At 36.5% G+C, this 12,598-nt stretch overlaps 1 protein-coding gene across 3 annotated transcripts; it reads right to left on the bottom strand.

Annotated features, from left to right (window-relative positions):
• Positions 1-3,532: 3,532 nt before the first annotated feature.
• Positions 3,533-4,382, bottom strand: LOC112321527 (ester hydrolase C11orf54 homolog). Of its 3 annotated transcripts, none has more exons than XM_071220155.1 (2): positions 3,876-4,382; positions 3,533-3,737 (listed from the first exon to the last, which is right to left on the bottom strand). In XM_071220155.1, exons 1-2 carry the CDS (start codon positions 4,380-4,382, stop codon positions 3,546-3,548), a joined length of 699 nt encoding a protein of 232 aa, XP_071076256.1. In that variant the 3' UTR covers positions 3,533-3,545. The 3 variants fall into 3 exon arrangements, with proteins under 3 accessions (XP_071076256.1, XP_071076257.1, XP_024434725.2); XM_071220156.1 differs by having other exon boundaries at positions 3,533-3,875; positions 4,044-4,382; XM_024578957.4 differs by having other exon boundaries at positions 3,533-4,382.
• Between the last annotated feature and the right edge of the window lie 8,216 nt (positions 4,383-12,598).

Below are 12,598 nucleotides of genomic sequence, written 5' to 3'. Positions count from 1 at the left end.
AGTATATGCTTCTAAAACCATGTATTAGAACACAAAGTGAAGAAATAAAGTAAGCACTGAGCACTAATGAGAAATTATAGATTATTGTTCACATTCTGAAGCTCTGTCTATTTCTATAAGGGCAGTGGCATAACCCACAGAACTGCATGGCATTTAGACACAGTCCTCTTTTGTTTTAAGAATGCAGGGCAAGAGTCATGGAAAAGGGTTTCCATGAAGCCTGAATCATATTAGTCATCAGAGTAAATGTTGGGGTTATATATCCCCCTGGTTTGGTGCTGAGCCCTGGATCCCAACTGAGAGAGACGCCTGTGTATTATTTAAATAATAGAGCCCAAGGAAGTGAGCTTCATACCCAGATCTAAGGGTAGTCCTTGTTAGGTGAACCCCTAAAGTAAAATAAGGGTTAGTAATGAAATAAGGAGAATAAATTCATGTCAAGAGGAAAGAATTAGTCAATCAGTTAAATGTGGCTTAAGTAATTTAAGAATTGGATGTAGAAGCATTCATTTGAACTTTGCATCAGGGAAGTTACTGATGACTTCAGCAAGCTCACTTTCACTAAAGTGGTGATGACAAAACCCAACTGAAGTGAAATGAAATGTGAATAGTAATGGGAAATGAATAATACAGACAGTGAGACATAACTTTCTTGAGAAATTGTTCAGTGAGGGGTGAATGAAGACATGGGATAATCGTCTAAGAAAAGAAGGATATAGTATGTTAGCACAATTTTTTAAAAATAGAAGATACTAAAGCAATTTATTATGCTGCAGGAAATAATCTAGCACTAAAGGATAGAGGGATGATTCACAAGATGTTGAGAGTAATTAAAAAATCAAAGTCATTGAGCAGTGGAGAAAGAGGGAGGTGAGAGAGCAAAGAGAAGGTTTGATGTTCAATATCAGAGAAACGTGTGACCAGATGACCAGGTGGAAATCATTGCAGAAACTGACAGAAGAGTATTTAGAAAACTAAGATTTGCTGCATAGTTGATGAGTTATCTAGATTAAAAATAAATTTTAAAAGTACTCCCAAAATTAGTTATGATTTCAGGATATTGAAGGCTAAGACTTTAAAGAGTGATACAACTGAAGAAACATAGAAGGGGTCTCAAAAATATGCTAGACAAAAGCAAATGTCAGTGCAACTGTGATGAACCTATGACCTTCAAAATGGGAGAAACAAACCGTGAATGAGAATTGTACTCTTAGAAATGAGAAGAAAAGGGATTGGGGCAATTTTCTTCAGAAACTGAGTTAGAAGTGATAATGAGAATCTGATAAAGACTTTCTGGAAATTGTCAGAGATTAAGACAAGCTATTGAAGTCTGGAATTAATCAGCAAATAATCATCGTCTAACTCTTAGTACATTAAAACAAATCAGACACATAACACTAATTCTGTACGTACGATGTGAACACTTCACAGGCAAAACATTTTTTTCTAAAAATAGGTTCTTACATGTTTCCTTAATTCTCATTAAAGACAATTCAATCTGGTTTTGTACTGTTTAATAGAAAAACATTTATAATATAAAAATATACACTAGACAATAGAATCATTAAAAGTACTTGTAATAAGCTTAGTTTATTAAAACCATTTTTATTTGTCTCTTGTAGCAGCAATGTCTCTACTGCCTACCTCAAATTAGTTTCATAGTAAATTAGTCTAATAGAGCAAGATTAAACTTTTACATTGTTTTGATAGACCTCAAACCTACTGTTTTATGAAAACGATCATGCTTTGCCTCCTAAATTAGCTAAAGTAATTTGTGTCACTTAAATGGTCTCTGTGTAACTAGGAGATAAAATTTCAATCTACATTTAATTGGTGAACCTTAAATTATTATGTATACTGTTGAGAGATTCAAATTTTATCTTTAAAATTGGTAATGAATTAAGGGGACAAAAATAAAGAGAACTGTCAAAAAGAAAAATATTTAAAACATATAACTGGAAGATTCTGTGGAATTAAATTGTCTAATATAGCAGTTGTCTAATTCCTCACTACTGAAATATTGCCACTGTGTTAAAGAGGGGAAAATAACATATATCATCTTTAAAATGCCATCTTGAAATTAAAAAAAAATTAAAACTATGGATGAAGGAGAATTCAGGTTTTCTACTAATAGTTTATTTTTAGAGGAAGGGGAAGTGGAGGGAGAGAGAGGGGAGAGAAACATCAATGTGTGGTTGTCTCTCACACATCCCTAACTGGGTATCTAGACCATAACCCAGGCATGTGCCCTGACTGGAAATAGAGCCAGTGACCCTTAGGTTCGCAGGCCAGAGCTCAATCCACTGAGCCACAACAGCCAGGGCTCCTACAAATAGTTTAGACAAGACTATGCTATAATGCTATTCTTTTCCATTATGCAATTTAAAAAATAGTTTGCCATTTTTTAAATAACTATTTTTAGAATAGTTTATTTTTTTATGAATATAGTTTTTATTCGTGTTTTTGCTACAAACTAGTGGTTATTTAAAAATATTTAGTAATTTACACTCAAAGGACATGTTATAGCTAACATCCAAAGAAGACAATCAAAAGTATTTTTTGAAGATTTATTATGTGCTTAGTAGTGAAGAGCTCCTAAATCTCCACACTATTGGCATTAGTAAGTTACAGGTAATTTCTGGCTAATGTTTATAAAAGAACACTGAGGAAAATTTCAACCATTATAATCAGTAAGAGTATAATTTTATATTTCTCAAAGGACAGAGGTCATATTTAGCAATAGCCTCACTTTAAATTAAAATATACTTACTTCAATGTATATTTTGATACTGTTTCTTTTCCCTCCTTACAAGTAACCAACAAGGCACAAACTGCTTCCAGTTGGCAACCCAAACAGAGGAGGAATCATGGCTGACCGTGTAGTTGCTAATGCTCGTGAAAGGCAATTTGCGAACTCTGAGTAGGGTTGAACTTCACCCACAGGGGTCGTTTGTCTCTCTGACCACCTTATTTCATGAAAAAAGTGCATTCTGACTTCTAAAATGGATTTTTAAAATTCAATACAAGGATTCAACAACTATCAAAGTTCCCAACACTGATTTTTCTAATATCCAATTAGCAGTTTTGATACTAATTAGAAAATTTTAATAATTTAGACAAATATAAATTATGTGAAAATAACCAATCACACGACTTGTCATATTTATGCTTATGGCATAAACATAAGACTGATTTTTTAGGATAAAAGAATAATGCAGAACATCTCCTTTATGTATCTTTGTTCCCAATAAGTCTTTTGAGACAGATCTACGACATAACACAGCGTAATGTCAACATACCTTTCATTTCAAAGGCTGAAATTATAGAATGTAAGTAGTGAGATAATTTCTATTAGATTTTATATTTTTATCAATCGATGAGTTAATCAATTAATTAACTTAATCATTTCTTTATCTAAATTAATAGCAGTTGGTTTAATCTCACCCAAACAAATGGGTCTCTTCTGGTTGATCAATGCTATAGAGAAACTCCGCAAGTGAGAGGTAGCCAAGATACTCCACTACCTCTGGGGTGGTGTCATAGTGTTAGTGTCCGCCTTCTCCATGATGACTGAAAAATTGGGTGTGCTCCAACCGCAAGTCAAACCCTGGGTCTTTGGAGACAAAAACTGTCTGACAAATTAAAGGAGCCTTCATCTCGAAAAAATGCAACCATTTGTTCACCTCTTCTTCAGAGTTCAATGGGCAGGAAGAAAATTCTGGAGGCATAACATGAGTCTTCACTTTTCCCTTCTGAATGGTGAAAGTACCTCCCATCCCTACAGGCTTATCTCCATAGTGTTTTTCAAGAGTCTGCCTCATGCAAGTTATAAAGTTAAGTTTCCCAGTTCTTCTTTTGGCTTTCACCTCAATGACCTTTCCAGGTTGGCCCTCACTGGCAAAAAGATCAGCCGGTAATGCACACCCGAAATCATGATATTTCTCACTGTATTTCTGTAACAGGCACCCTCCATCTTTAGGGTTAATGCAGGAAAAGTAACTTCCATTAACAGGAGGTTTGTATTCACTTTCTGTTTGAACAACTGGCATAAATTCAGAATTAAACCCAAGAGTCTGAAATGGGCCTGCCCCTGCTCCAAGAATAAAAGCTCCAGGAAGCTTGATTTCTTTTGCAATCTTATTTAGATCATAAACTTTCTTTTTATTTACGAGAGGCAATAAGTAAGGCACACCTCCTAGTCCCGCAATTCTAGTTTTCCCACAGATGCCTTTTACAGGAAAGGTAAATGTCTCCTTAGTCAAATCAGGGCAATCAACTACAGAGACCTGGACATCAGCGAAGTTATCCTTTAGCCCCTCTTGCAGAACTCCAACAAATTTCTCTAGATTTGGCGCATAAAGTGCATATTCAACACAGGCCATCTTCTTTCTTCTTTACCTAAAAGGTTAGGGAAGAATGCCCCTGAACCCTGTCTCAGTCAACCCCACGTCCTCTGGGTTAGGAGAATAGCTTTAGATTTACAGGGAAATTGAGAAGATAGGACAGAGTTCCCTTGTAATTCACACCCAGTTTCTCCTATTATTAGCATAGTAGTATGACACATTTATTACAATTAATAAATAAATATTGCTATATTATTTTTAACTAAAACCTATATCTTGTCCTAATTTCCTGAGTTTTGACCTAATGTCATTTTACTGTTCTGGACTTCCATCTAGAAAACAATGTTACATTTAGTTACCAGTGTCTCCTGATGTTATCAATGGAAGTGGAATTCGTGCAGTGTCATGAGGGAAGAATTTTCTAAGACCCACATAGGAGAATGGGTTTTTGTGGTAAACTTTATGGATGATGTACAATTAAGGAGGTTCCACTCCTGACTCCCCTGTGTCCCATTTCTGTCCATCTCTTCACGGAAAAGATCCAGTCTTGTCTTCAGTGGGCCAGAATAAAAGCCAGTGCCCAGAGTTTCTGCCCCATATTAAAGTACAGTCCAGTCTCGCATCTGGCTAGCTCAGCGTGTATTTCCAGCTGCAGTCTATTGCTGTGCTACAGTATTCAGGCCTGTGTGAGAAGTCCATATGGCCATGTGCCATGCATCTGCTGGGGCCATGTGGCCATGGAGAGAACAGGCAAGTGCACCAGAAAGAAAGAGAAAGCTTCTTTGTTTCCCAGCATTATATTACCTTGAGCTTAGAAAAGACCAGAAGCTTTTACAAACTGACCAATGAACTTCCTGAGTTTTCACGGGATTTTGATAGATTCAACGTTAGTTAGACTGACAGGCCTCTCAGGTCCAATACACCCCCCCACCCCCCCCCCCACCCCGCCACACACACACACACACAATCCAGTACCAGAAGAGGGAAATGGAGAAGAATTAATACCCTTGGTAGAGCAATGTTATGATCCTCTGCTATGTGAAGCTGTAGCTTCCTGGTCAAACAAGCAGGCTCATTCTCCACCAGCTTATTAAACTTAAGTCTAACTCCCTTTGCTTCCTTTTCCCTTATTAATAATTAGCTAAATACCAATAGTAACAGACTCCTCAAGACTCTGGCAGTTTCTCAGACATCTTTTATTTTTGATGACCTCAACTGTTTTGATGAGTATTGGTCAGACATTTTATAGAATGCCCTCAATTAACATTTGTCTGATTTTTTTTTTCATAATTAAACTGGGGTTATGTGTTTTAGAGAAAAAAAAAGACAGGCAGCAAGTGAGTTTCATCACATTGTATCAAAGGTATATATTATCATTGTGACTTATCACTGTTGATGCTGACCTTGATCAACTGACTGAGATAGTGTTTGTCAGGTTTTTTGACTATAAAGTTACTTTTTAAAAATCCTTTTTCATTCTGTGCTCTTTGGAACACAGTCACTATGAGCAGTTTTGTCTCTCAGTTTGGTCCTCAGACAGCCTGCATCATTGGTACTTGAAACATTTATGAAAATGCAGACTCCTGGGCTACTTACCAACTCTCTGAATCAAAGTTACTCAAATCATAAACCTAAATAATTGATAAACTTAACAATGTGTTAAGATTTAAGAATAATTACTGCAGATATTAGAAGACTCAAAAATGCTTTTTTAGAACCTGAGGAGTCAAAAAACGTTAAATAGTTACCAGAGTTTGAAGAATGGAGTTATTTAGCTGCCATGGTCTGGGGTAAGAGAAACTGGAGCTGAGAAGCAGAGTACAGTGAGCCCTGGAGAAAAGGTGGTGGATCTGAGTAGAGATGGCTGCCACACCCAGGTAGTGACCCATGCCCTGAAGTGCTCAGAGACCTAAAGACAAGCCCTGCTCTCCCTTGAGCAGGAATGCTGGAATTATCTCCTGCTTAGCTAACTGAATTTCTCTGCAACTTGAGGATTTAAGGAGGGCGAGAGAGGCTAGAAGGGAGAGTCCTCCCAAAGTTTTCAGACAAATTACTACTAGATTTGGGATATTTATTTTCTTCTACACACGTCCAGCAGCCCTTTTGCATGTGGAATTCAGAGATTCCTTTTCAGAGCAGATTGGTACCACAGAAAGAAAGTGAGAAGGGATTTTAGTGATAGTTTTTGATGTAATACCCCTGAGAAGATTTGATTGCACAGGACTCTTTTACTCAGGGTCTACAGAGTCCTGGTAAATAGAACTGCTTTTGTGAAGGCCACTATTTGTGTTTATACTCCCCAGGCCCAGGAAGGCAGACACTAACAAAAGGTCTCCTTATTTGATCACCAGGTTTCTTTGATCTCAGCATGTCTGCTTCACCACTGTCTTTCCACCCTCAGGCCGGCAGTCTGGGATAGCCCTGTACACAGTGTCTGCAGAATTCCACCTTCCACTAAGCTGCAGGGTCATAGCTGAGAGCTGAGAGTTCCTACTTTCACATACTCTTTCACATTTTCATACACATTATTCTTTCATGCACAAGTAAATTTTTATTTTTCTTCTTTATTAATCTGTTTGCATAATACTGTTTTATTTTATTATTATTTAATATATATCAGATTCACCATTACTGAATAATGCTTAGTTATTTCCACTTTGCATTACTAATATGACCATTATTAACTCATCATGTCAGTTAACTGTCATCATTGGTATAACTGTTGTCGTGATCTCATGTCATCTCCTTCCTGTTCACACTAGGCAGTTAGCCACTTTATTGGATCAAGGTACAAAGACAAAATGATTTAAGTTTCCTAAGTTATCTTTGTCAACACTAGTAGATAGATCAGGTCCCATAGGACAGTAGCAGAACTAAGCACAGTTAGAAAATTCAAAATCCTAGCACCTGACTCCCCATTTCCCTTCCTATCTTAAACTCTGTGGATTAAGTAAGTGGTGGTCATATCTGGGCAACCAGAAACCACAGGTGGTTCTTACTTGTAAACAGAAAACTAAAGTGGTTTTATTGTTTATATGGAAGTTACTGAGCAGTTACTGGAAGTTGCTGGATTTTGGTTCATCTCAGTTCATGACTAACCTGCTGATAGTGACAAAAGCTTCTAGACCTGTATTTGCTATCGGGGCTGCATCCCTTGCACAACTACATAAACTGGGTGTGAAAAATTAGATGAAATGGTCTGTGCACATCTCATTCTACAGTGCAAAATAACGCTGCTAGTATGAGGAATGTCTAATCAGAGGTGTGTCTGTTGCAAGAGAGCTTCCATTTACTGAAAGCTCTCTATAAGTTACGACATACATGTTGCTGCATAAACAACAACACTACTAGGGGAGCAAGAGTGGTTGAATAAGCTTTCCAAAGCCACAGAGCTGATCACCAGAAGAAAGACCATTTTAAGTAAGGCCTGAGTCTCAGTCAAGCCCATGTTACTTCTATTATACCACAAGCCACATCAAAGGCAGCTGAATTACTGCTTGACTCTGGAAAGGTTTTCTCAATTTTTCTGTTTCCTTAATCAGATTCTTGTCATCTCTATTTTCAGGATAATTGTACTACCTATTCAAAGAATGTTCTCAAGGAAACTGCAAAATGTTCCTAGTATTTTAAAATGCACCATTCATTTAGAGCAATATTTTCTTTATTCTAAATTAATTTAAAGGTTTTTTCTTACATAAGATCTTTTCTTACAAAATATCTCTAAATCTCAGATCATTTTGTCCATGTGTTCTTCTTTGAGCTTTTCCACTTTAAGAATATAAGAGGGGCAGTCACCATAACAGAATTATTAATTATCTTTAATAAAATAGGATTGATGACCTGTATCCTAGGAGATGTGAGGTCAGGCCGGTGTAGTGTTTTTCAGGGAGTAGGAACAAGCTTGCAAGGAGCTCTTCCTGTTTGTAGGAGTCTGACCTTTCCCAAGCAGAAGAGGTTTCAAATTAATCCACCCACTGATCTGCTCAGTAACTTCCATATAAACAATAAAACCACCTTAGTTTTCTGTTTACGAGTAAGAACCACCTGTGGTTTCTGGTTGCCCAGATATGACCACCACTTACTTAATCCACAGAGTTTAAGACAGGAAGGGAAATGGGGAGTCAGGTGCTAGGATTTTGTAAATCGTCTTAACATGAAAAGAACAAAGTTAATCAAAAGAGGAGGAAGGAGGAGGGAGAAGAGAAAACTATTTTGTTCTGGATTCCTCTGCTGTTTTTGGTTAAATTTCAGTGAGTAGAAGTATTGCCTTCTCAGTAAAGAGAAGCACTTCTGTATTAGACCTCTCTCCCCTCTTTTCCAGCCCATTTTTGGCCCCATAACATTTGTGGACTTTAGAAGCCAGGTATAAAATATGGTCCTGAGCTTTAATTAAAAGAACATCCAGGCCTGCTGTGTTTCTTTCTATATAAGACTCATGTGTTGTGCAAAGTAAGCAGAATCATGCTGGGTTCTGTCTGTATTTTTGGAGAAGATATTCCTAGGAAGCTTACTGAGCCTGGTGAGACTCTGGAGTCTCCTTGAAAGAGGGATCCGGGGTTGTCAACTCTATTTCCCAGGACTGTTTTTCTGGCAGAGTTTTGGGGTGTTCTTAATAAGGAGCATGGCTTTTAAGTATGAGCATCAGCTTCTCTGTATGAAATTCTAGAAATTCACAGAGATCAGTGTGTGATAATAGAAAGTACACTGAATTAAGTAACAGCCCCACCAGCTCCACTAACCAGCTATCTCTTTCATCTAGAACAGGGGTGTCAAACTCATTTTCACCAGGGGCGCCACATCAGCCTCACACTTGCCTTCAAAGGGCCAAATGTAATTTTTGGACTGTATAAATGGAACTACTCCTTAACAGTTAAGCAAGAGCTCGGTGTTGCCACCAGGTAGAAACAAGGTGCCAGGTGGATACAACAAAGTGGAGGGCCGGATTCAGCCTGTGGGTCTTGTGTTTGCCACCTATGACCTAGAACACATTATTTTTGCTGAATAGTAACCATTTTTTTTTTTAAATGAGGAATACTATGGCAGAGGTATCTACCTCATAGGATTGCTATGCTTTTCAAATGAGATCATATACTCAAGAATGATCATACACTCTTAAGACACTGTGCAATTGTAAGCTGTGTGTGTGTGTAATTAATTGGTCATTAATGTATCAGATACTAACTAAATATCAATATATATTAATAATATGCACTATAATAACTGCTGGTCTTTGCCATTTAGAAACTTACATATTGGTCAAAAATAGTGGGTCAAGAGAAGAGAATTCTCATTTACTCCATATTTGCCAGGTTTTAAGAGCTTTGTATATGCTATATTATTTAATCTTTTCTCCCATTATCACCTGCATTATGTTGGCCCTGATTTATGGAGCAATTACAGTGTACCAGGTGCTACAACAGACACTTCCAGTTAGCTTATTTAATTTGGGCAAATGTGAGATGTGCATATTAGTATCGTTCTCACAGATTAGGAAACAAGCTTCTCTAGAGGGTAACTTGCTCAGCCTTTGGTTGTAATGGTAGATTCCAACTCAGGTCTGCTTAATTCTAAAACCTATGCTCTCAACCACCAGCCAAAACAGCATCACCCAACTTACAGATGGCCCATCTGAGACCATGGAAATTAAGCAATAGTCTAAGGCTGTATAACACGAAATAGGACCAAAAGTTGACCCTGATTTCATTTGCCTGCAAAGCCCTGTTCTTTCAACCATGCCACTGCTGATCAACCAGGTGTCAAGACCCTAAGCCAGACTGTGCTGTATAATGATAGCTTTCCATTGAACGATAAATTATTTGAAAGAGTTAAGCCTCAGAAATGATTCCCTTCGAGCCACTTTCTTTTTGAAAATTGTAAGAAATCTTATTTATAGTGTTTACTTTGACTTCTCATTTTATTAAAATGACTGAGGTGCTAGTTTTCCTTTTCTGTTATAACCTGCTGATTTCGTAGGCTGTATTATTTTATGATGCTTCCTTTAATTTTTTGCTATTATTTCACACTGAGTGTTTTAATAAGCTTTTAGAAATTTTTTGTTTCTTTATCAGAAAAAAATTTCTTTCTTGGAAAGATTTTCTATGGTGCATTTCCATCTGAGGAATAGTCTCCCCAGTTATGTCAAATGTTGTTAGCTCTCTGTTCTCTCCTACAGGTCTACAGAGATGAGCTTTCAATATTTATTTCTAAGGATTGTTTTCTGTTTATATCCTGCTGTTGAAATGAGCAGTTCAATAAACTCCTTAATAAAGGTGGTTGAAGCATTTCCTCTTGCTATCTTTTCTATTGCTTTTGAGATGACAGTGTGGAAAACAGTTTCTTTGCTTTTAAAACTTTCCATGAACTTCAAATGCCCTAATAAATTATCCTGAAATCATTAATTGGCATTAAAAATACTGAGCTTAAAATTATAATGTTTTCAGCAAACATTCATGCTTTTAAGCTTATAATACCTATAAAATAAATTTTCCTACAATTCAACTTCCATAAGGTTTTTGTGATAAAGGCTACATATGGCATTAAGGTTCATTATGTATTATATTCCAATATAATAGAGTCCTGATCCTGTGACATTAAGTCAGTACTTCAGCAAAAGAAAAAATTTAGAGGGAGAGAGAAATATCTTCTAAAGTTTTGTGAGAGCCCTGTAACACTATTGGTTTGATTTCTGAATAATAATTATTTTTATTAAATTCTTCAGTGTATTTCAAATAAGTTAAAGTACTTTTCAAAATATAGACTCTGAAGAAATTGAAACCATATCCTGTCTATGACCCTACACCAACTAATTGATGTTCATTCTTTGTCTAATACCCAACTGAGTAAACTAGTCCCTGGTAATAAATTGTTGATACCTAGAAAATAAGTTTTTTTTTATTTTTAGAGAAAAAAAGAATAAGGTAACCTTCTTTTTTCAGCAGTGATACTCCACTACCTTAAAACAGACAATTTACCTCCTCAAAGGTAGGTAGTTGTCCACCAGGTATGGATTATTCACTGGGAATTGTCAGGCCAGTGTATGTCATCTACCTACCCATCCTTCTATGTCATAAATCAGTCAGTCTATCTATTATCTATCTATCTATCTATCTATCTATCTATCTATCTATCTATCTATCTATCATCTATCTATCTATCATCTGTTTGTCTATCTTTACTGACAAAATAATTTTATTCAATTGAGAAGTTGTTACTGCTGTATCAACATTATTTGAACACATACAGTGAGTTTTCACTTAATATCACCCATGGGTTCTTGGAACTGTAGTGAAATGACATAATAAAACCAATTTTAGTGTAGTATAATTGATATAAACAAGTTAAATTCCTACAACATCACCTCAACATTATAACAAAACAATGTTCAACAAAATGATGTTATTCAAGGACCAGCTATATAGTATACATGACTATACTACAAGTTGTAAGAGACCCAAAACATAATAGATGATAGACATAGATAGATAGATAGATAGATAGATAGATAGATAGATAGATAGATATGGTCTTTTCTCTTTAATTGCTTCTGATTTACTCAGATTAAAACATACACATATCTTCAACATGCATTACAAGACAGTAGCACTAAAACAACTGCTATTAAATGAAAGATGATGTGTTTTAGAAAAGCACAAACTGAAAAGGCAAGCACCAAGAACATTCAGACCAACCCTCAGAGGTAAAGTGGTTAGGCTTGTTGAAATGAACTTTTTCTGAGCTCTAGATCTGTACTTGCTATCAGGGCTAGATTGAGATGGCAAGTCAGGGCTGTTGCTCTGCGTAACCCTAAAAGGAACTTTTTTTTTTTCTGCCAAATCTCAAACTGGACACAAGGAAGATTGAACTCTGGCAAGTCTTGAAATTCCCAGGATTGACTCAGCTAGACAGATCAGCCAAGCAGAGATATCCTTTTTTTTATTTTTGTAGTTGGCATTCTTGCTATAGAAAATAGTACAGTGAAATATGTAGGGATGGGTCTTTGGTTAAGGATGAGGAAGAACTGCTGTACATTCCCAATCCTTGAATATCTAAAGTCATCTGCAATTAATTTCATCTCCCACTGTCAATTTGTCCTGGAAAGTCTTTCTAATCTCTACCTCCTTCCCACTTCTTTATTACAATGTCTTTGTCCTAAGCTCAGTGTCTACCATACGCTGTACCCCCCATATGACCCATTATTCTCCTCACTGCAGCCAAGAGCATCTATGTGAGTTCAGATTTGTACAAGTATTAATCTT

Source organism: Desmodus rotundus, chromosome 13, assembly GCF_022682495.2.
Source record: "Desmodus rotundus isolate HL8 chromosome 13, HLdesRot8A.1, whole genome shotgun sequence".
In the NCBI taxonomy this organism is placed as follows: domain Eukaryota; kingdom Metazoa; phylum Chordata; class Mammalia; order Chiroptera; family Phyllostomidae; genus Desmodus; species Desmodus rotundus.
This window is presented reverse-complemented; position numbering and strand designations above follow the sequence as displayed.